General features: G+C 44.2%; 1 protein-coding gene across 2 annotated transcripts in view; it reads right to left on the bottom strand.

Moving 5' to 3' along the window:
- CNTN5 (contactin 5) overlaps positions 1-24772 on the bottom strand; it is a 1437092-nt gene that overhangs the window by 324425 nt on the left and 1087895 nt on the right. For both annotated transcript variants that reach the window (XM_068266844.1, XM_068266845.1), the window contains exons 13-14: positions 23576-23705; positions 22256-22406 (exon numbers count right to left, since the gene is read on the bottom strand). In XM_068266844.1, the coding sequence (XP_068122945.1) occupies positions 22256-22406; positions 23576-23705 (281 nt within the window). The remainder of the gene's footprint in view (positions 1-22255; positions 22407-23575; positions 23706-24772) is intronic.

Here is a 24772-nt window from a genome sequence, read left to right as displayed (position 1 = left end):
TGAAGCAGTTGCTTGGGCCCCCTTAAAGCTCTGGGGCCCCCCTGCAGTTGCAGGAGTTGTTCCCCTGTACTTACCGCCCCTGCATGAGTGGCTCAGTGCTACTTTGCAGACCGTACTTTGTGCTTGTGCAATTTGTTCATAAGCAGTCTTTAACTTTAATGTTGAATATTACCCAGTACAGCACAAGAGGGGCATAGGGTGACCTCTGGACCATCCAGAGGCTTCCCCCTTCAGAGTTTTTTTGTTTTTTTTAAAGGTTACCGGTACACTTCAAATGAAAGGCTAGAGCAGTATTGAATACAGAGCTTGGCATACTCTAAGATCAATTGAGGATCGAACCAGTTAACTTATCAGTACGTTTTGGGGAGGAGAAAGATACTGGGGTCTCTAGAAAAAAAAAAAACAAGCATAGAGAGATCCTACAGACTCCAGATGGTCTCCGAGCCGAGAATTGAACCTGGAACTTTAGTGCTTGAGTGCTAACCACTATGACACTGTACATTTCTTGGTCAGGTTCTTATTTGCCACTTGCCTATGGAGTTCCACAGGGTTCTGTACTATCACCATTACTCTTTGCAGTCTACATGCTCCCACTGGGCAAAATAATCCAGAAATATGGCCTAGGATACCATTGTTATGCAGATGACACACAACTGTATCTGTCCTTCAAGCCTGGCACCCAAGACCCATCAGCATCCATAAATGCGTGTCTAGTGGATTTACAAAATTGGATGAACACCAGCTGGCTGAGGTTGAACTCTGACAAAACAGAGGTGTTGGTGGTAGGTGGTCCACACATGATGGATAAAGTTCAAAACCTCAAACTAGCAATTGGGGGAGATACTGTACAGTATAAAGACTCTGTGCGAAACCTTGGGGTGATCCTGGATGTAAATCTAAAACTCAAACAGCAGATATCAGCTGTCGTCAAGTCTTCCTTCTTCCATCTAAGAAATATAGCGAAAATCAAACACCTTATCCCAGCTGAAGACCTACCTGCCCTGGTTCATGCATTTGTATCCTCCCCCCTAGACTACTGCAATGCCCTGTTCATCGTATATACAGATAAGGTTCTGCGTCCCTTACAGCTAGTACAGAATGCTGCAGCCAGACTCCTAGCCAATGCCCCCCGCAGCGCACACATCACCCCAGTACTGCAAACTCTTCACTGGTTGCCAGTAAAATGGAGAATTAATTTTAAGATCTGCCTGCTGACATTCAAGGCTCTACACCACATGGGACCCAAATACATAGCGGAGCTATTGGAACTTTATGCCCCTCCACGCACCCTCCGCTCTGCCAACAAGATGAAGCTGATTATTCCCAGGATACACTTAACATTTGGTGCTCGGGCCTTTTCCTACGCAGCCCCTACTCTATGGAACTCACTCCCACAATCAGTACGAGAGGCTCCCTCTCTGGACAGCTTTAAAAAAAGGCTAAAAACTCACCTCTGTTCCCGAGCCTTTGAGACTGCATAATGCAGGGTCACAGCGCTTTGAGTCCCCAGGGAGAAAAGTGCTATATAAATATTATTGTTATTGTTATTTAAGCTATTTTTAAACATGGCTGCCAGCACTACAGAAGCTGACCTGCAAGCTCATAGAGGATCAAACAACATGAACAAATTATACTGTGACTATCAATCATTTGTTGATCTATCTTCTATATTTTTACTTCTCACTTTTTTATTTTTCCACCTACTACTATCTTTCAGTAAAGTTGCTCTGTAACATAACTAGACCCCAGGGCCGGTTGTAGACTTTTTGCCGCCTGAGCCAAACCTGTGAGGATGCTGCCCCTCCCCCTTCTCCCATATAGGTAGTATCATTGCCTCAATTATAGGTAGCCTGGAGGGGGTAGCGGCCAGGAAGGGGTAGAAGCGGGCACAGCGGTGGGGAGGGGGTCAAACTCCACTCCCTCACCTGGGGCTCCCCCAGTCAGCACTCCCCCTCCAGCTAATTGGAGGGCAATGTGTCAGGCAGCGATCGGGGTAAGCAATGACTCACCTCACAGAAGTACAGTGGGCGGCATTGCAGGAAGTGACGTGAGCAGTGGAACGCAAGCAGGCGAGCCATTGCTTTCCCCGCTCGTTGCCTGGCACAAATAGAAATGCTGCACAACTAGCTGGAGGGGGAGCACAGATGGGGGAGCCCCAGGTGAGAGAGGGTCTGAACCCCCCTCCTCCACTGATGTGCCTGGTGCTCCCCTTTCCTGGCTGCTATGCCCTCCAGCTCGGTGCCCCCCCCCCACCCTCGGCCAGGCGGGCGCTGTCCCCACACTTCCGCCGCCTGAGAAAGCTGCCTCACCCCATCTCATGGGCGGGACGGCGGTGCTAGACCCTATTTATCATCCGATCTAACTACCTCCGAGTCTGCATCAGCACAGCTGCATTATGAGAATAGTGGCTAACGTTGCTTGCAGAAGCCACCATCTGGCTATATATAGTCAAGACAAAAACTTACAAAGTCATATTTCTAAAATGTATGATATAATTTTAGAACTAAAGATTTTTAAAAAAGAAAATGTAGCTGCAGCCCTGGCAGAGAAAGGTGGCTTTTATGCTGTGACTTTTATTAGGTATTGAAGCAAAGATGACTTAAAGGGGCACTATGGCGAAAAATTTTAACATTTCAAATATGTGTAAACAAACAAATAAGAAGTATGTTTTTTCCAGAGTAAAATGAGCTATACATTACTTTAATGGTATGTTGTTGTCACTTACAGTAGGTAGTAGAAATCTGACAGAAGTGACAGGTTTTGGACTAGTCCATCTCTTCATAGGGGATTCACAGCAAGGCTTTTATTTTTTATAAAGATATTCCCTAAAAAGGATGTAAACAATGATGCTGGCCAGCTTCCCTGCTCACTACACACTTTTTTGACAGTTGGACAGAGCAACTGCCATTCACTAAGTGATTTTGAAAATAAATAAATCCCTGAGAATTCCCTATGAAGAGATGGACTAGACCTGTTGCTTCTATCAGATTTGTACTAGATTTCTACTACCTACTGTAAGTGACAGCAACATAGGAGAAAAGTAATTTATGGCTCATTTTGCTGTGGAAAAAAATCATTCTTTTAATTTGTATATGTTTGCACATATTTGAATTTTTACAATTTTTCGCCATAGTTCCCCTTTAAAGAGGCACTGTCAGAAAAGTCTTAAAATTTAAAACACATACAAATAAGAAGTACATTTCTCCCAGAGTAAAATGAGCCATAAATCACTTTTCTCCTGTGTTGCTATCACTCACAGTAGGTAGTAGAAATCTGACATTAACGACAGGTTTTGGGCTAGTCCATCTCTCCATAGGGGATTCTCAGCATGGCCTTATTCTTTATAAAGACATTCCCTGAAAATGAGTAGTACAAAGATGTTGGCCAGCCTCCCTGCTCGCTGTACACTATTTTGGCAGTTGGACGGAGCAACTGCCATTCACTAAGTGCTTTTAAAAATAAAGAAAACCCTGAGAATCCCCCTATGAGGAGATGGGCTAGTCCAAAATCTGTTGGTAATGACAGATTTCTACTTCTTATTGTAAGTGACAGCAACATAGGAAAAAAGCATTTTATGGCTCATTTTACTCTGGGAGAAATGTACTTCTTATTTGTATGTGTTTTAAATTTTAAGATTTTCGCGATAGTTCCTCTTTAAGGATCTCCATGTCTGACATCCACCTCCACTCCACTCACCTCCACTCTTCTCATTACCAGCCTGAACAAAATGTGAACAAAACGGTGATATGGTCACATTGATACAGAATGAAGGTGGCCTAAACCTTCGCATCTTTGGAGAAATCTAGGCCATGGTGACCTTTGAAGTTTTAATAGCTGTCTGATGCTGTTAATTAAATGGAACATTTTACATTAAATTCCCTCTTTTTTTTTTTTTTTTTTTTATTCTTTTGCCGGACTAATCAAGTTGCTGCCACTGTTTTAGCGTAGCCGGTGTGCAGGTGTTAATAGGCTCTCCGAGGATGGGTGTCGTTTGCCTGTGGATAATGAAACTAGCCTTAACAAACACCATCAATTACGGAGTAATTACCCATCATCCTTGCTTACCTTCATCAGTCTTCTTCAAAGCTGCAGCTGATTCTGATTAGTTTTAAATGTGTTTTTTGAACATGCGGCAGCGAGAAGACCCTTGTTTTAAAGATTCAAGGACCACAGTGACAAAAGCAAGCAGTTAAAATCTGACAGGTTTTGGACTATTCCATCTCCTCATGGGGGATTCTCAAGGTTTTCTTTGTTTTCAACAGCATTTCCTGAACGGCCGTTTAACTGTCGAAATAGTAAGATACCAGCCAGCCCCCCCCCCCACACACACACACACACACACACACACACACACACACACACACACACACACACACACACACACACACACACACACACACACACACACACACACACACACACACACACACACACACACACACACACACACACACACACACACACACACACACACACACACACACACACACACTTTTATTTTGTCAGTTAGACTTAGCAACTGCCGAAATGCTTTTGAAAGTAAAGAAATCCCTGAGAGTCCCCCATGAGGAGGTGGAGTAAACCAAAACCTGTCAGATTGTCAGATTTTACCAGCTTATTTTTTATTTTTATTTTTTTTTGCTGGAGTGGTCCTTTAACCTTTCTGCGAGCGCCTACTGCAGGTTAGCGGCCGCAGAGAGGCTTTGTTGTTCCTCAGTGCCGCCATATGGCATCATCTTGGGAGGAGCGTGATTTGAAGGGAGCTCGCGCTGGCACAGGTGCGAGCTCCCGTCACTGTAAACAGCTGGCCCCAGCGATCAGCCTGCCAGCGGCTGATCAGTGCAGGCAGGCTGGTTTTTAAAAGAAATTGAATTTAAAGGTTTATATAACGCTGCCATCTTACGCAGCGCTGTACAGAGTGTAGTCTTGTCACTTAACTATCCCTCAATGGGGCTCACAATTCCTGCCATAGTCGCATGTCTTTATATGTATAGTGTACTGTATGCATCTTAGCCTAGGGCCAATTAAAGGGGAAGACAATTCATTTATCTGTATGTGGATTTTATTTTTTTTTGTAAAATTTTATTCTTTTTTACGATATAAAAAAAAAAAATGAATACCTCCAAAATTAATTTAGGTGCTAAGTTGCATGGCCAAGCAATAAACTGTAAAGTGCCAAATTGTAAAAAATGGCCTGGTCACTAGGGGGGTATAAACCTCTGGTCCTCAAGTGGTTACAGTGACCCAAAATTCTTCCCTGGTAAAATGACAGACAGCTGCATTCACAGTTTTTAATAACCAGTTATTAATAATTCATGTGCGTTATGACCCTTATGTTACAAATTATCCTTTCTAAAAGATTGACCTATACTTTCTCTCAAAAAAGAAGTTTGTATTTTGAGGTTTGACTTCACAATGGTCAACTTTTTTTAATTCTGAACTAAGTTAACAAACAATCTACAAACATTAGCATCTGCCAGATACGGTATATTTCATATTAACTTTGTTTTCATTATGTTCAAACAATGTCAGTACAAGGGGTTCAGGTTAGATGTCCATGGAAAAGAGGAAGGGGGAGAGGTGTGTGTGTTTGCTAACTGTTAGTCATTCACCAGGGGGGTTACATTAGTTAATAACTATAACCTACAGCTTAAAGAGAAACTCCGACCAAGAATTGAACTTTATCCCAATCAGTAGCTGATACCCCCTTTTACATGAGAAATCTATTCCTTTTCACAAACAGACCCTCAGGGGGCGCTGTATGACTAATATTGTGGTGAAACCCCTCCCACAAGAAGCTCTGAGTACCGAGGTACTTCTGGCAGTTTCTTTTCTGTGAACCCTGTTACATTGTGGGAAATAGCTGTTTACAGCTGTTTCCAACTGCCAAAACAGCAAGCAGCAGCTACATCACTTGCCAGCAGTAAAAATGTCACCATGTGATAAATGTCACAATATAAATCAGGGATTTAAAATATTTTACAATGGGCAAACAATGACTAAATCATTTATACATAATTATTGTAAAAATGAAGCACTTTTTATTACATTATTTTCACTGGAGTTCCTCTTTAAGTTCCTTTCAACTATGCGGTTGCCGCATGATTCGCCCATCAGTATGCTGGGTAGTGACCACATTACACCATATAGTTGCTGTGAAAATGCAACCAAATGGTGGTCTTTGTAACCAATTAAAATCTAGCGGGTGACTACCATTGTCTCAGATGTACATGTACAGGATGGACGCCACTGCAGTGCCCATACTGAATGTGTAGTGAACCTTGACTCAGGTCAGGATGGGGATTTCTGGCCAGACAGTTGCCTTCCCCAGCCTGGCAGGATATGCAAAGTGGTGCAGGGATCTCTCATATTTACCTGCGATGGGCAGCTCCTCTCCTCCACTTGCGAAGCTGCACTCCCAGCATCCTCTTCTGAGTTCCGATCACATGACATGACATGTGATCGTAACCCAGGGAATGGTGTCAGTGGTGCAGCACTGAGGGGTGATGGAAGAGACTCTTCTATCACCCCTCTTCCACAACTGGGCGGAGCTGCAACGCTGACACCATCCTCTGGGTTACGATCAAGTCATGCTAATCAACAAAAGAAAAAAAGAATAGGTTGCTGGCCACACAGGGAATCAATTCAAAAAGTGCAGACAGTCTTTATTTTACACTGTCTTACAAAACCTCAGTTTCTCTATAGCCATTAAAAAACATTTAAAAATAACAAAAGAAAGGACATATCAGGGTTCGACTTCCTGCTGAATCATGTTCACATGCTCATATCATGTATTGTAACCCAAGGGATGGTGTCAGCATTGCAACTCCAGCTGGTGGTGGAAGAGTTGTGATGAACTTCCACCACTAGGCGGTGCGGCAACACTGACACCATCCCATGAGTTATGATCACATCATGTCATATCATGTGACTGGAACTCAAAAGAGGATTCTGGGAGTGCAGCCCCAAGGGGTGGATGAAAAGGAGAAGCAGATCCAGCCGCCCAAAACAGGTATATATAAAGAAGCTCCCTGCACCACTCTGTATAGCTGCATTAGGCAGCAAAACGGCATATAACAGTGAAATACGCCCAGGCACACAGGATCTAACTCGGTTAATTGATGGCATCCCCATTGTAGATGCTAGGAGATGTCTGGCACTGCCTCAGTAAAACAAACTCTCTGTGTGCGACATGACCCTCAGTTTAAATTGTTTAATCCGAGTTTAAGTCTGCCTTTTTAGCAAATAACGCTCCACATGTCCTATAATTAATCTGTTTAATCAGATGCCTGCCTGGAGTTTAATCCAAATCTCCAGAAAACAATAAAATACAATGTAATAATGCATAGTAACAAAGAAAGGCAGAACGAGGCACTTTCTCCTCCACCATTTTATTGCTCAGATGCAGTGAACAGGGTGATACGTTCACTTTTTTAAATTACAATCAAAAATTCGTAATTTCGCAAAATTATTCAAAATTTTGCGTTGATGTGGAATTTCGTAATTACGATCGCTTATGGAATAGAAACCAATCAGAATGTTGTGTTTAACATGGAAATTTGGCCGCTGTGGAAATTGTGTTCCAGTCCAGAGACTCATGATACTTTTAAAGTTACAGCACATGCAGGGTCCTTTCTATTATCAGATATTGCAAGGTCCAAAACCAAAGTGTCTCAGCATGCATGACCGCTAAGTGCACCTTGGCAAAGAGAACCTGTCTTAGAAGTAGCTGTAGGTAGAGCCTCCTGATACATTTAAAGCAACAGCACGTGCAGGGGCCTATGCATTATCAGTAATTGCAATCAGTAATTGCAATCAATGAGTGACTTTCCTGAGTTTAGTAATTACTTCAATTTGCATAATTATTATTAAAAAGCAAAATTATGTCCTTTTTTCGTAATTAAAATAACTTACATTCTAAAGAAAACACAAAATTTTGAAATTTCGCGTTAAACCTGAATTTGCACCGAAACGCGAAATTATGCAACGGAAATTTAGCTTACGGAATTCCGAATTAAGGCTTATATGGCAATTACGAAATTACGAATTTATGACGTACCGGCAAAATTCGCATCCATAATTACAGAAACATGAAATTACGCACATTTGGGCTCATCACTATGTATCACCCTGTTCACTGCATCTGAGCAATAAAGCAGTGCAGGAGAAAGTGCCCCGTCTGCCTTTCATTGTTACTATGCGATGTTTCTGTTTCTTCTACCTGTGATTACCGTGAGCACATCCCGTTTGAAGCATGCTACGTGCCCAGTGAGGGCGGAGACTGGTGAGAGGAGAGGTTTGCCATATTGTGGGCTATATCCGGCTTTATACCCCCAGCCGAGTTCTGAGCAAATCTCCATATGTTTGTACTGGCAATATAACGATAGCTCTGCCCACCATGAGATCATGGCTGAGCCTGGATGCCTACGAGACCCTTTTTTCATAAGAAAGACCTGCACAAATATTTTCCCATCCAGCGTTTTCACGGCTCCTATAAGTTTCATCCGGTGATGAACGGCGCTCATCATCCTGTCTCCTCCGCCCGTTCCTTCTTTATATCTCTTTCCCTCATCCGTTATCGAAGAACAGGAGAATTCATGGCGCTCATTTGGCAGAGATTTATGCTCTGCGGCTTAGGAAACCCAAGGGCAAAATAATCCTGAAAATGTATTTAGTGACAATGAAGTACCTACAGAGCAAGTCATTAATATTCACTTCTAAGGAAAGAGACGCGGAGAGAAAAATATGTGCCAATAACACGCAGAGCTGACAGAAAGCGAGCTCACCACCCAAAAATTCATCTCACCCGCTTGAAATATGTTCCTGTCTTTTGAATAAATAGATGAAGACGACTTAAAGTGGGATATAACTCATATTTCATCTACAGTCTTAAAGAATTAAATACAGAATAAAACGATTAGGAAAAAAATAAATAAATGGGTTTGAAGGTAGTGAAAGGGTTAATACACAAACCTCTACTTCACTCATAAGCTAATTAATACATTTAAAATTCACAGAGCAAATCAGCGCCCACAATATTTCATTAAAGAGAACCCGAGGTGGGCAGATGGGACACAGATGGGACACAGAGGCATGTTCTCTGACTCATGACATGCCTCTGTGTACCCACACCACCACTCTCTGCCCCCCCACTGCCGCGATATACCCCCCGAGATTAGCGACAATATTTGTCACTATCACGGAGGTAAACACAGAGAGAGGGATTCCCCTGTTCCTGAAGGGTTTCCAGAGCTGCCATTGGGTAGCTCTCTCTCCATGGCCACGCCCCCTGCTGCTCCTCACCTCCCTGCATGCCGCGAGAGACAGACAGTCTCTCCTTGCAGCGTCGTGACCTACAGGTCACAAAAATGAAAGTGGGCCAGTGTGGCCCACAGGAGAGGAGAGGCGGGGAGCGGTATTTTTTTGGGGGGGGGCTACCTGATCCGCTCAGCCCCCTGGATCAGGTAGCCTACTCTTTTTTAATTTGGTGAGCCCACCTTGGGTTCTCTTTAAACAGTAAAGTTGCTAAGAATAGACTGGTCCAAAGTCCAAGTAACAAATGTTCAACAAATCAGCGCTTAAATCGTATAACTCTTCTAGTAGTATATCGCCCAGTTTCTAGCACCTTAATTACCACTTATCTCCTAATTGCCTCTATTTATAGTGGCACCTACGGCGGCGCCCAAACTACCTATTTGCAGCCACAGTTTAGTTAGGGTTAGGGATGGGTCAGTTAGGGTTAGGCATAGGTTAGAGGATCTTTTAGGGTTAAGTCTAGTTTAGGTAGTCATGCAGGGTTAGGCATAGGTTAGAAGGTAATTTAGGGTTAGGCATAGGATGGGGAGTTGTGTAAGGATCAGGCATAGGTTGAGGGGCTTAGTTAGGCATCAGTTGGGAGGGTTGCTTAGGGTTAGGCATCCATAGAGGGAGGGTTCAGCTGAGAATGTAGTCAGGTTAGAGGATAGTAAAGGATTAGTAATTTTACTGATATTCTGCTATTGGTTATTTCCGATCAACAAATTAATGCGGTCCACTCACCTGGAGTTGTTTTTAAAGTGGTATGAAACTCAGCATTTCCTCTTTGATATAACATTTGTAGCAGAACAGCATTTAAACAGTTAAACACTGCACTTTGTTCTTCATTGGGCAGCTTAAGGCTGCATCTGAAGAGATGTTTACATTCCTTTGTCAGATACATTTAGTAAACATCAGCAAGCTGCCCAAACTGAGCTGTACTGAGCTGAGAAGCAGAAAGCGCTGAGAAGTGATCACTAGATAGATTTTAATATATAAATACAGCAGCTATGCAATAAAATGGCAGCTTTCAGAGGAGATAAATTGTACCTTGGGAATACAGTATGCAAATATGTAATTTGTAGAAAGCCAATATTACTTGCGCACAAAAGGAAATATGATAACTGTATGGGTAATAAAAAGTAGGAAAAGAGATTTTTATTGAATGTTGTGTCAGAGTTGTATCCCACTGTAACTTCTAATCTGCTAGAGGAAAACAGATTATAAAGATTCTGTGCTGTTGGTCCTCCTGCTTATCACTGAAGCCAAGATCCACATGCTGCAAGCCAGCAGCGCCGCTAACCTAACAGCGTTCCACCTCAATTATCTTGCAAACGAAGAACAGATAAAGTCATGACCAGCTCAGTTTCTGAGACTGTAAATATTTTTTTTCCCCTTTCATTATAACAAGTAGAATCTAATAAGTGTTTAAATTCCCATTACAAGGTTGTCAGCACAAAATTAGTACATGATGGGTTTAGAGATACGTGTTGTTCAGAATTTACCAAACTGTGAAATCGACATTAGACAAAGGCTGCAATGGAGAACAATGCCGGGGAAGGCAATTTTCCTCTGATTTACCAAACATATTAAATGAATGAAAAACAACTTATTTAAAATCTCAGGCTGCTCTGAATGGATTACAGTTCATTTGCAGGCAAATGTATCAGTGCAAACCAACGACATCAGAAAAAATTGTAAATTATACTTTTATTGCGGCCTCTGGTGTGAGCCGACATAGTACAAAAAGCCGAGGTCCAGCCTCCTATTGTTAGCCAATATTATTATAAAATGGGCTAATTAGCAGTGCATACAACTTGTGTATTGTACATCTGAATTTGTTATATGAAATACTGTATATTGAAAGTAAGGGCTGATTCACACGGGTATTGAGTCGGCGTTTATCGCTGCGCTTGGCATTCGTTGCTCAAGCAAATGAACGGGCAGCGCTTTTTAAACGTCGGTAGCAGCTTTTCCCATCATTTGCGCAAATGCTGCACTCAATCTCATGGTCTCCATTTGTCCATTTGTTTCAGCTACACTTAGTGTCCAGAATCGGCTAAGGCCCGGTTCACACTTGCGTTTTTGTAAAAAACGGAACGGATGTCCGGACCGCACCAAATCCGGACCGGACCGGATCCGTACGGTTCCTATCTGGATCCGTTCCGGATCCGGTCCGTTTGCATCCGTTTTCCGTGCGGTATGAACACGGTTGCGGTCCGGATCCGTTTTCTTAAAGAGATAACAACCTGTCCCACAGGGCTGGTATCTGCTGCACCTGTAGGATGAGGTCTTCTGCTGTGTAGGGCCTCACCCCCTCGTTATCAGACATATCAGACATGTTGCTGCCAAAGAGCTCCAGCATGAAATCGCTGCTGCTCCACTCTGTGAACGCTGGGCCCATGTGGTCCCCATCCAAAATGGCCGCTATAGCATAGAAAAAGCATAGGAAGTGGGGTAGAACGTCCGTTTTTTATAGCCAGTGTGTTGTGCGCTCTCCGGTTCTCATTGGTTTGTATTGGCCGGATGCAACAGTCAGGCTCCGCTCCGGATACGTCTGCCGGAGGAGCCGGACCAAAAAATAGCGCATGTTGGATCTTATGCCGGAGTTCGGATCCGGTCCGGACGAAACGGACGCATGTGAACGGACGCGTAGACTTTCATTGCTATGCCATGCGTCCGTTCCGTCCGTTCCGCATGCGGTCCGGCTCTGGCACGGCGATTCCGGATGGCGACCGCTAATGTGAACCGGGCCTAAGTGCAGAGCTTCCTTGCCCTCCCCTGCAGAGGTCGCGATGTGTTTACCAAGCAACAGGAACCAATACCAAAAGCTTCTCTGCTCATTTGGTGCAATGTGCTCCAGTGGCCATTTAGGGGGGTTCATGTTTTCATGATGGGATGGGGGTCACGCTTTTTCTATAAATAAACATTTTTTCAAATAGATGGTTAAGTGGCATGTTAAATTGTGTGCTCCAGTGGCCACCCTTTTTTTTTTTAATTGACCTGATGAAGCTGGAAATGCCAGAGAAATTCGTTGCCTGTTATAAACTCTTGAAATTCTTACTTAATTGAGATACAGTATATTAGTTGTTTTGGCTGCTTTGAAATCCACGGGAGAGGAAAGCCTACTAGAATGCTCAGTTCTAACTGTTTTTCAATTATTTTATATATTTTGGGTACCTAATCTACTCAGCATTATTACCCCCCTTCCCCCAGGGTGGCCCCTTAACCATTGGGCTATCTAGAAGAAGTCATGTAACAAAAGCAGCAACCATGTCTTCCCCTACCCATAGCAAGTGTGGCCTTAACTACACAGGATCTCAAGGAGCAGACCTTGCGTTCAAGGAGAGTTTCAGCCCTCTATATCTTAGGGCCCCCCCTGTGGCTGAAGGTATGGCTCCCCCCATACTTAGGCTTATGCCGTTGTAATGAGATAATATATGTTTTTCATTTCACTTGTCAGTTGTTTGAGTGCTGTGGTTTATCAGAGCAGGGGCTTAACTAGAGGGGAGCAGCACTGGCGATCTCAGGGGGACAAGAACTATGGGGGGGCCCCAACTACTAACCTTCCCTTCCTCCAATAAAGGGGACTATACTTCAGATGAGGAGTTTTTATGGCTACACATGTTATGGGTGTGAAGATCATGATGGCCACACTGGTTTTATGACCCTTGTGAGATGGAACCCAAGACCATGAAGGGAACCAAGGGAAGGGGTGTGAACAATGGAGGGCTCCATCAATGTTTCAGTGGGGGAGAGGCATTATTTGTAGTTATGCCACTGCATCAGAGGTGTACGTGGCACTTTGGTGCACAAGGCTTTTTAGCGCAGGGGGAGCCAAATGACTGCTCATCCTGCTGGAGCACAAATTCGGGGGCCACAAAGTTGAAGAAGAGATCCGAACACAGGCATAGGCATATAGCACACTACATGTGATTCCGATTTTTTTATACGATCCGATTTTTGATTCTGATGCTGCATGCTGCTACTTTTTTTAATCGGAATCGAAAATCGGATCATATAAAAAAAAAATCGCAATAGCAGATATGCACAAATCGTTAGCAGATATGACCCCAATATGCACAAATTGTTAGCAGATATGACCCCAATATGCACAAATCGTTAGCAAATATGACCCCAATATGCACAAATTGTTAGCAGATATGACCCCAATATGCACAAATCGTTAGCAGATATGACTCCAATATGCACAAATCGTTAGCAGATATGACCCCAATATGCACAATCCTTCAGCAGATCTGACCCCAATATGCACAATCCTTCAGCAGATCTGACCCCAATATGCACAATCCTTCAGCAGATATGAAAAGAAAAACCCATTTACTCACCTAGTCAGAAGACCTCCTGTCACGATCTCCTCCTGTCCCGACCTCCGGTCCCGACCTCCTTGTGGCGCGCAACTCCCACGATCCTCTTCCTTCCTGACGTCACGTCCTGCCTGCATTACACTGCAGGGCTACGGGAAAATGGCCGCCTGAAGCCCTGCACTGCACCGGTCCGGCCGCCTCTCTGATAGGCTGCCGGCCAGCGGCAGCACACGTCACATGCAAGTCGCAGCCACTGACACACACTACTGGAGCTGCGGCTGAGCCGCGGCCTAGGAGCCGCGGCAAAGGTGAAAAAGAGCCGCATGCGGCTCTGGAGCCGCGGGTTGCCGACCCCTGTGCTAGACAAAGGTGTGTGGTTCTTTTTTTTTTGCGTAATTTAGGGGCTGATAATTGCTGGATCCCTGAATTATCTGTGCCTGGAGCACAGACTATAACATTACTGCTATAGCCAAGTCTAGCTTTGGCACTATTTGCCAAAAAGCCCAGCTTCGGTATCAGAGTATATGGATGCAGCCAATACACAAATAATAACTTTAATTGTTAATATAGATATGATTTGTTTTGCCAAAAGCTCAAACAGACTACATCGATTAATTAAACAAAGTTTCTTGCATACAAAACACAGAAACTTTGTCAGAATGTTAATAAAGCCAATGCATACTTCACAGCGCAGAAGAGGCAAATCCATAATTAGAGCCCGATGATGAGACTGTCACTTTCTAAATTCATTTGGCTCGCTGCTGTCTCATTTCTCTTTGGCGGAGTACCCCGTTCCACGACTTTATGCAGACTTCACAGACTTTACTGAAGGTTTGAAGAATGAGCTGTGACCTGGCCTTTCAAGTCGCCGCAGCAAAGACACATCTCAAACTCATTCAACAAGTCTGAAGCAAGAAAACTTTCAGCATTTTAATAGACTAAAGGCATATTTTCTTTTTAAAGACATGGAATAATTTGTGTGATTAACCTCCCTGGCGTTAAGACCGAGCTCAGCTCGGGCTATGCCGCGCAGGAGGATTTCTCATGCCCTGCTGGGCCGATTTGCATCATTTTTTTAAACACTTTGCTAGCACTTTGCTAGCTGCGTGTTCTATACGATCGCCGCCGCTCGCCGCCGATCCGCCGCTACCCGCCGCGCTGCCTCCCCAGACCCCTTGCGCAGCTTGGCCAATCAGTGCCAGGCAGCGCTGAGGGGTGGATCGGGTCCCCATCTGACGTCACGACATCGATGACGTCATTGCGATCGTCGCCATGGCGACGAGGGAAGCCCATACAGGAAATCCCGTTCAGAACGGTATTTCCTGTTGGGATTACGTGCTGGAGGGGATCGGAGGGGCTGGGCGGACGCCGCAGGGAGGGGGGGGAAGCATGTAGCTAGCACTACGCTAGCTACATGCTAAAGAAAAGAAAAAAAGGAGGGAGGTTAAAGGAAACCTGAGCAGTGCCTAAAAATGGAATTCTGAACTTACGCTGGGCTTCCACCTCCCTGTCTGTAGTCTGCGAGGTACCTCAGCGTCCTCTGTGTCCCTTCTCTACACCTTCTGGCAATCAAGCACCTGTTGCCGTGAGTGTTCTGCGCAGGCATGGTTCAGTCTTTTGAGAGCCACTCTTGCACAGAATGTTCATGACGATGGACGCATGATCGATCCGGGTGCACAGACAGGCCATGCATGTGCAGCTGCGCATGACTCCAGGCAAAGTCACACGTCTTACGGAGCCACCAGCAGGAGCACAGAGGAGACGCAGAGGATGCCAAAAGGACCTTGTGGCCTATGGAAGGGGGGGGGGAGGGAGGGGGTCTTGAGGAAGCCCCAGGTAAGTTCAGAATTCCATTTTTAGCTACGGCTCAGGTACCCTTTTAAGGGTATTTCCATTTTTGTTATATATAAAAGGCCAACTAAACCCAGACAACATTTTAATAGCAATCAAGTAATTATGCTCTTGGGCATAAGTACAGTAATGCTTAAAGCAAATGTGTAGCCATTTTCTTTTTTTCTTACAGTCGCATACTCACCTATGGAGAGGGTATGCTTTAGATCTCATAGAGCCTTCCCAGTTCTCTCACAGTGTCCTTGGTTCAGCACTGTCCCCAGTTCAAATTTGCAGCCTCCAGGAGCCCTCGGAAGGCTTCAGAAGCACTCAAATTCACCAAGTGCTTCAAATGACAGACAGCTCTGTATGGAGCTGCCCATTCTTGGAGGCACTCGAGGACACAATTGTCTCTGAAGCTTTCCGAGGGGGCCCACAGGTATGAATTTTTGCACACTCGGCTCAATCACTCACACCTCGCCACAAGTGGTTCATTCTTTTGACAGGGGCGTGATTGAGTCAGGCGCATGGACTCTCTCATTGGCGGCTCAAGTAGCTTTTGACTTCGCTGGGAGTCATGCACAACTGCACATTCAACCGCCCGTTGAATGTGCAGTTGCGCACGACTGCCAGCGAAGTCAAAAGCTACTTGAGCCACCAATGAGAGAGCAGAGGGGACCCAGAGAATGCGGAGGGACCTCACGGGCTACAGTGGGCTGGAGGAAGCCCCAGATAAGTGCAAATTCCATTTTTATCCTCTGTTCAGGGACCCTTTAAAGTGATCCAAAGATGACTTTATTGACTTGGATTGCAAAACAAGCATGTGTATTATGAGTGTTATGCAAACTAGGGACTATAAAGCATGTCATGTCGTTTTTGCAATGCCTGATTAAAGGAACATGCGCTGTATGTGCAAGTAAATTTCACTAAGACACTAGCAAATGGAAAGGATGATGAGTTGCCTTTAAATGTTAGGCTTGGAAGCTCAACCACACTCCCTTTCTTACATTCCAGGCCGCTACCTTCTTATGCCACACCTCTTCCTGATCAAACCACACCCACACACACAACAACACTCAGTCATATATCATCCTGCCCCCTAGCCACATCATAACCTGTGCAGAAGCAAACATAAGTCAAATGGGGCTGTGGGAAGAGCTAAATTGCCACACCCATAGGCGGAGTATAATCTGGCTTTGTAGAAGGAAGGGGGGCAGGGTTCAGCAAAACCCTTTTAGTGGGAGCAACCAGTGTTGCTGAAAATGTAAAGCTGTATGGGGATGCAGGCTTATTATTTGTTAAGGCTACAACTTGGGATGCTCATTCGGATTCCGCGGAGATGAAATTTACTCATTTTGGATCGGAATTCGGCATTTCTGACCAGAACTTGGAAATTGAAAAATGGAAATCGGAAATAAGATTTCCTCAGAAATACTACATTACCTCAACTCTGTAATTTTAGCCCAATCACATAACTCAGAAACATTTGACCAATCAGAGAATGCAGAGTCAACTCAGAGGTATTTGACCAATCGGAGAATGCAAAAAATTGACCAAAAAAAGACTCCTTGGAAATCAAAAAACGGAAATTGCATTTCTGAAGAAATATTGTTTTACTGCAACTCTGTAATTTTAGTCAAATCACAGAACTCTGAAGCATTGGACCAACCAGAGAATGCAGAGTCAACTCGGAAGTATTTGTAAATGCATGTAAATCCAGGCCCCAAGACAAGCCTCACTCTGTACTTACGCCTTTGAGCGTACTATTCAGAGGCATATCTAGAGGGGTGCAGGCATATCTCATTCCATGGGCGCCACAGCAACATGGGCGCTACACCTGATCCTGTGCTGCACCCCCTGCCTGCCCCTGTGCCTCCCTGTCACTCAGACCTCAGATCAGGTTAATTCTGTTATCTAGGAAACATGGCTACTTAATCTATGTATGTAGGGTGCACTTGACTTAGTGTTAGAAAAGAGGACAGTGAGGAAATAAGAAGAGATTTTTCCAAAAAAGTAACTTAAGCAAAATCCCGAGCCAAAAATGCAGGCAACCATAACACATGTATGCGAGAAACAACGCTGTTGTTAGAAGGGAAGGGGGCTCTGAATGGGGTAGCGGTGCAATTTCAGTGTTTGCCATAGGCTCTATAGTACCCAGATATTCCCCTGGTATTAGAACTATGTCTCCATGTGCTCACATTTACCGTAAGCCGAATTTATTCAACAGGGAGCTTGTCTCTATTTCAAACTTTTGAAGCCTAAAAATGTCGAGCCAGTGACCTGTCCAAGCCTTTCAAATGCAAAAGGGCAAAACATCCATCTATCCATCAGTGGATGTCAGAGCTGTACAGAGCCTCCCCTTTTTTTCACGTTACCATCTACAAAAGTCACCGTTGACATCCGCTTTATTGAATTAGATGTCTGAATATTAAATATAGATGACACAGAGTAATTTATGTCCCACAGTGAAATATATATGTACAATGGCTAGAAATGTCCTCAACTATCAGCAGGATTATCTGAACGACGACGCTGAAAATAGCCAACTTAACAAAGCTGAGAAAACTAAATTGTTCCTATACACTCCATAGGCTTCGCTATCACTATGGGTTGCTATAGTTACCACACTAGCAAATCATACGTAGGTAGCGCACAGTAGAAAGTAGCCCCTAGCTAAGATAAGCAGATGCGCAAAAGACAAATAAACAAAAGTCAATGAGCAATTTATGGATGCCATCCATCACAAGAAACTGGTAAGGACCTTCCGTAAGTGGAACAAGCGTCTGGACAATTTGTCCTTTTAATCCATCTGCTGCTGTAGGATTGCATTTTAATTGGCAAGAGAGGAAGGAAATCTCTTGATAAATATGTAAATTGTCTGGCTGCTGAATCAGGTACTAACAATAAGGTGTCACCAGGGCCCACGTGCCGGGTGTTGGGACAGGTGTTGAGTGCATTTTCAGTGCTCTTCCAGGTGTTGGGACAGGTGTTTGGCATGTTGGGTGACCTGGTACATCTACCGGAACAGTAGGGTGGCCACTTTGGCTGTAAGTCCCAGCTGCCAGCCAGGACACACAGAAATAGCTAGCTAAATGTCACCTGGACATCTTGCTTCATGTGCTGTAATGGCTGTGGAGTTCCCTAGCAGTGCAATATTAAGTGTTTGTGTGTGGACATACTGGGAAAATGTCCATTTTCTTTTTTGGAGGTTTTTTTTTGTTTGTTTTTTAGTTATTTTATTTCCTGCATTAGCTTTTCCTCATTTACTCATTTAGCTATCTTTGCTAGTGATGGTAATTGAGGTGCAAATAGTTCTGATCTGCATGCAGATGCCGGGAAAGTTGTGCGCAGCTTGGAATTCAGCCAATTAAAATTTAGCAGGAAGTGTATTTCATTGGAGCGTTTTGAACCTGCAGGAAATTTGCATTAAATTCACACACACAGGTCAGAATTCTTTGCAGCTCATTGACTATCTGTGGTCATTGATTCCAAATATTGAATTCTACCATTTTCACTGCTGCAACCTCACCTTTATCTGTAGTAGGGATGATCTTCTGAGTTTCCAATTGGAAATTGGCTTCCTGTGGTGGAAATTGGAATTCTGTGGGAATGCCGCATTACCGACATTCAGAAATGTTAGGCCAATCACAAGACTAGGACATCACAGTGGCCTACGGTAGTTGTTAGAACTCTTGAAGCACTGGGTCCTCAGCCAGGACACCATCTGTATGGAGTGTGTATGTTCTCCCCATGTCGGTGTGGGTTTTCTCTAGGCAATCTGGATTCCTCCCACATCCCAAAAACATACAGATGAATTAATTGGCTTTCTCCTAAATTGGCCCAACATACACTACACAATACATACATCGACGTATGGTAGGGATTAGATTGTGAACCCCTCTGAGGGACAAGTGACAAGACAACATACTCTGTACAGCGCTGCAGAAGATGTTGACACTATATACATACTAAATAGTAATAATAAGACTGGGAAGCATTGGGTCAATCGGAGAATGCAGAATTGTACAACAGAAATTGAATTACTGTGTACCTAGTTTCACCTTCAGATGTGTAATTTGGGGTCCAGCGATTGCCGACATCTGAATTTCAGTGGGACAACCCATATGCATCTATGAAGCTACAGCATTACAGCTACAGCAACACCCATATCCAGTTCTATGCGGCAGCCATCAAGCGCCGAAATGACCTGCTTAGATGAAATCGCTAGTGCTGCTCGGATACCTCTTTTTAAAATCCGAATTGATTCGGATCCGGATACCATTATATCTGGATCCGGATCGGATATCCGAATCCGAACGTTCTGGTACCCGAATAGAATCGGATATCCGCCTTTGACATGGGAGACCAGGGTTCGAATCCTGGCTAGGTCAAGTACCTATTCAGTAAGGAGTTCAAGGCAAGACTCCCTAACACTGCAGGGTGGCCTCCTGAGCGCGTCCCAGTGGCTGCAGCTCTTGAGCGCTTTGAGTCCGACAGGAGAAAAGCGCTATACAAATGTTCGGATTATTATTATTATTATTATTATATCCAAACCCATTATCTGGGAAATCCGAATTGATTCGGATGTCCGGATAGAAAACCAGAAGTGGCTTTAAATTGCTTCCAAAACGTTTTTTAGGGTAAATGATGCATGTAGCATCATGGTTTTTTTTTTTTTTTTTTTTAAAGAGAAACACTAATTGATTATGTGGGGAGTTAAAATACAAAAAAAAAAAATGGTTGTAAATTAACATCAAAACTAGGTTCCAGACAGCAGTCGTGCAGCCCACATTGTGTCCAAAGTCCAACCGCACAACTGGGACATGACAGTTTTCAGCCCAGACACCTCAAAAAAATTATGCAGCAATTGTGATCTTGGGTTAAATATAGGTGGTATCAGCACAGCAGCAGTGGCCTTTGGCACCCTGGCGGTGGGAGCAGCACAGGCAGCATGAGCAGAGCAATGCAGCAGCAGCAGGTGTAATGTGTGCCAGGAGCATGCCGGACGTGGTACGTGGCACGTGTACGTGGCATGTGGCACGTGGCAAGTGTACTTGGCACGTGTACGTGGCACATAGCGTTGGTACCATGGCTGTAAAAAATTTGTGAACCAGGCTGCTTAGTTAGTAATAGTTAACAATCAGGAGGAGCCAGGAGGTTGCGGTGGTAAAGGGTGGTAAGGCAGGCATAGTGATTCCCAGCCACTTCATGTCCCTCTCTTGCCAACAACAGGGAAAGACTCGCCCAACATGGTCTGGCTGCATTTTTTTTCCTTGCATGGGAAGCGGTGGAGGGTGCAGAGGAGGCCACTGAGGACTCGCTGCCTGGACAGGCCTCAGTGTCGACAGGAGTGGCAGAGGGGGTTCTGGTGCTCTGAGTCTGACCACTGCCAGCGCCAGCTTGCTTCAGCCAGACGATGTGGGGTACTTGTACTTTATTAAAATCGTGGTTGGCCTTTAAAGCAAATCAGCATGGAGTGACAGACAGCAGAGTAGAAGACAGTGCACACTAACTGTCACACTGACACTACTCAGCACAGCAGCACTGCAATAATATGTAGTAAGTTAACACAGTACTACTCTAACAACTAACTAGCACTGCAGTACTAACTACACAATAACACAGTAATCCTATTCCCTAACCTATACTGTAGCTAAGGCTAATAGCAGGCCAGCAGCAGGCCTGGTCTGTGCACATGCACAGCACACACAGACACAGGACCTAACTATCAGCTGCTGCAGCACAGAGTCTGACTGTCACTGAATGAAATCAAGCTAGCTAAATAATAAACAATAGTGTAGTGAAGGTGTTTAGCACTGAAAAGCTTTAGGTTTATTATCACTGTATACAGCACTTTCCAGGCCAGCAGCACTGGAGCATGTCTCTCAGTGAGCAGTCACAAGCAAGGACGAGATTTATCATCATGGCACCCCTCCTTAATATACAGGGGGGGCTGGCCAGTGTTCCCTTCTGTGATTGGGTGCTAGGGCTTAGGCTGGGAGCCCTCTGATATCCGCATTAACTCGGATATAGCTATTCGGATTTGCACAGATATCCGGAATCCGAATCCGAGGTCGAATAGTAGAAAAAGTTCGGAATATCTGGGTAGTTCGGGTACCCGAATATTGGATGAGCAGCACTAGAAATCGCATCTGCCGGAGATCGTTGCCCCAACATGGCTGCCTGATTGTAATTTCAAACGATTTCTGGCTGAAAATCAAAAAGATCCCTGAGATGCATCTCTTTTACAAAGTGCTACAAAATAACTTTTGGCTGCCCGATACCTGTTATTATAGATAACAGGATGAGGACACTTTACACAGCAGTCCAAAATGCTATGAATTCACCCTGTTTTATGTATAGTGCTGACATCACCATGAAGATGGCAGCCACATGCAAGGAAGAAACAGAACTCAATGGGAAAGACGTTACAGTTGGAGCAGGCTGTGGTGAGCCCATTTCTCACTTCAAGGTACGGATAGTGTCCCACTTCTTGACGTATGACTCAGAAATCATCTAAATCAATGGATTCTCATGACAGCTGTAGCATCTTTAGAAGGCAGCCTACATATACTGTATCTGTTATGAAAAAATGTATTTAAGCAAGTCCCGATCCCTTGTAATTAAGGCATGGGATGTGTACAAGAAGAAAAAACTCGAACTCGGCTTGCTTGTCAGACAATATACATTTCCTACTTCCTTGCCGAGAGAAATGTGAACAACGGCAAAGCTGACAGGTGCCTGAGAAAGCACAAACTTCTCATAACCGATTAATTATAGAAGTAAACTTGACAGTTTCTAACCTCTTGTTCTGCCTCACAGCTCTGTCACCTTTCATCCAGGAGATGGTTGGTTTGGGAGATGCCTGTGGTTTACACTCCATAATGACTTCCTTGCCCTTGGTGATGATTATTGTTTTTTGCCGTTGGTTGAGCTCGAACGAGGGAGCGGATGCTGTTAAACGAAAACACACATATGAAAATAACAATCACCGATCTGAATCACAATAAATCTCCCACTGATTTTGCCGTACCTTGCTCCATTGTGCCTCCATAGAACATTTCTACAAAGGCATCTCTCATTTTAGGCACTAACAAAGAGTCACAGCTAACAATGTTTATACATTTTGTACTGAGACCGGGAATCAAAAGGTTTTTTTTTTCTTTTTGTGTGTGCATGCAGGCGGGAAATGTACTGGATGTGAAATTTGTATTACAAGCCTCTTTAAATATGGTGCAACTAGCGGCCCAAGGCTGAAAACTGCAGATACAGGGGAATTGTTGTTCTACATATGGGTTATAGAAACTTTCAGTTGTCCTCCTGTTCAGCACATCTTAAAGCAAACCTGACGCAAAGAATCGTACTCATCTATGGAGAGGAAAGGCTCTGGATCTCATAGAGACTTCCTAGTCTTCATTCCATACCTTCATTGCACCGTTGTCCCCCACTGAAGACGTTACACACCTTTGGGACTCCTTGGCAGTCTTCTGAAGTACTTCAAAAGTTGAGGACATCTGCGCTGTGCATGTCAAGACCGGACTCACTCGTGTTTTCATGTTTAGAAGAACTTGGGGATGAAAGAACATCCCAAGACTGTCCAGGGAGGTATCAAGAACATCCTCTGAGGTGAGGACTGCCAATTGTTTTTCTTTTCCCTTCCTAATATTTTTGGACAATGCCTCAAAGTCATCTCCCTGTAATCTGTGGCAATGATTGCCCCTTTCTTTTTCCATAGCAAGGCCACTGCCTTCTTTTTTTTTCAGCTGGCTAACAATTTTTTTTTTCATGGTAGGAGAAACCCATGGTGTTTTTGAACATGTAAAACATTTTCCACTAAATAAAGTTTATGTGTCTTGCTGATTATTACTAACACCTACAGACCTCAAAAACGAAAACTGTCAGCAGGCAAGGTCATATTACTATTCACAGCTATATTTAAACACACTGTATTTTTGTTAATAATACAGTTAGAAGAACTATGTACCATTTCCTTATTTCTACAAAAAATAAAATTGAAACCGTTATCTTGTGAAAGGAAATACAAGACATGCCCATATTCCTCAATGCTCAGTGATTTCCTCATGAATCTATTTTTCTCTCGGATAAGGATACTGCTGACCTACCTAGAACCTTCAGCTCAGCACTTCCATAGATGATCCCATAGATATTTTCTGCCAGACATTGGTACATTCCAGCATCCGATTGGCTGACGTTATGAATTGTCAACATGCCGCTCACCATCTCCACTCTGTTCTGTAATAGAAGTTACAAGTGATGAATGAGAAACAATGCGACCGGGACTTGGCTCATTAGCTCTGCTTCAAGCTTGTGAAAAATGTGTTTTATACCTGTCAGCTGTTAGATAAAGTATCTGTTGCATGGAAGGCAGAAGACATATGTATGGAAATGTCAAACTCACAAGACATAACTTTTTCTCAGGTTTTCATTGCTGGTTTGTGGTTACACTGGGCAGATTTCCCACCACATCTGGTCTAAGTATCATCCAGGACTCTGCTGTGATCCGACCGTTTTCTTACTCTCTCTAAAGATGAAGTTCTAAATCAGGATGATACCATTTATTGGCTAACTTGGTATAATCCTAATTCAAAACATCTTGCTTTTATGGCTAACATGGTACAATACTGCTACTCTCTAAAGATGATCAGCAATTGTTCACCTTGAGGCATGCTTTAATTGGCCAGTATAGGAAGTAATGACCAGAGGCGTAACTAGATTTTATAGGGCTCCGCTGCAAAAAAGATAGCATGGGGCCCCCTTGGTACCTGAACCCCATATGGGTCACAGGATTGGGAGCCGGAGAATGGCAGCAGGGAGTGTTCTGCTGTGAAGCAGTGTCTGGAAGCCCCAGCTACATATTACTCTGCATGGCGGGAGAAGGTGGCAGGGACGGGGAGATATTTTTGCTAATTGGCTACACTTGCAATTGGGGAGATGGAGGAAAGGGGGGCCCACAAAGCCTCTTCTCCCCCCCCCCCCCTGGAAGTCTCATCTAACCAACATGGCTGAGGGGATAACGGGGACTTTTTTGGGGGGCGAGTTTTGGGGCTTTCAAAATACTTACCGAGCCCCCAGGGTCATCTATCAGCCTCCCTGCATCACCTAGCGGCCTCTGGTGTCTGTGCATGCAAGTCAGCGAGTCGCCTGAAGTGATGCCAGTCAGGTTACACAATGGCTTGCGGGCGCGAGGGAGTCCGAAAATCTGCTAGGAGCCCGCTACAGCTAGGTGATGCAGGGAGGCTGCTAAACATTGTTGGAGGCTTAATGAGTATTTAAGGGGGAGGTTTGAGCTTTGTAGGCCA

Source organism: Hyperolius riggenbachi, chromosome 2 (assembly GCF_040937935.1).
Source record: "Hyperolius riggenbachi isolate aHypRig1 chromosome 2, aHypRig1.pri, whole genome shotgun sequence".
NCBI classification, from domain to species: Eukaryota; Metazoa; Chordata; class Amphibia; order Anura; family Hyperoliidae; genus Hyperolius; species Hyperolius riggenbachi.
This window is presented reverse-complemented; position numbering and strand designations above follow the sequence as displayed.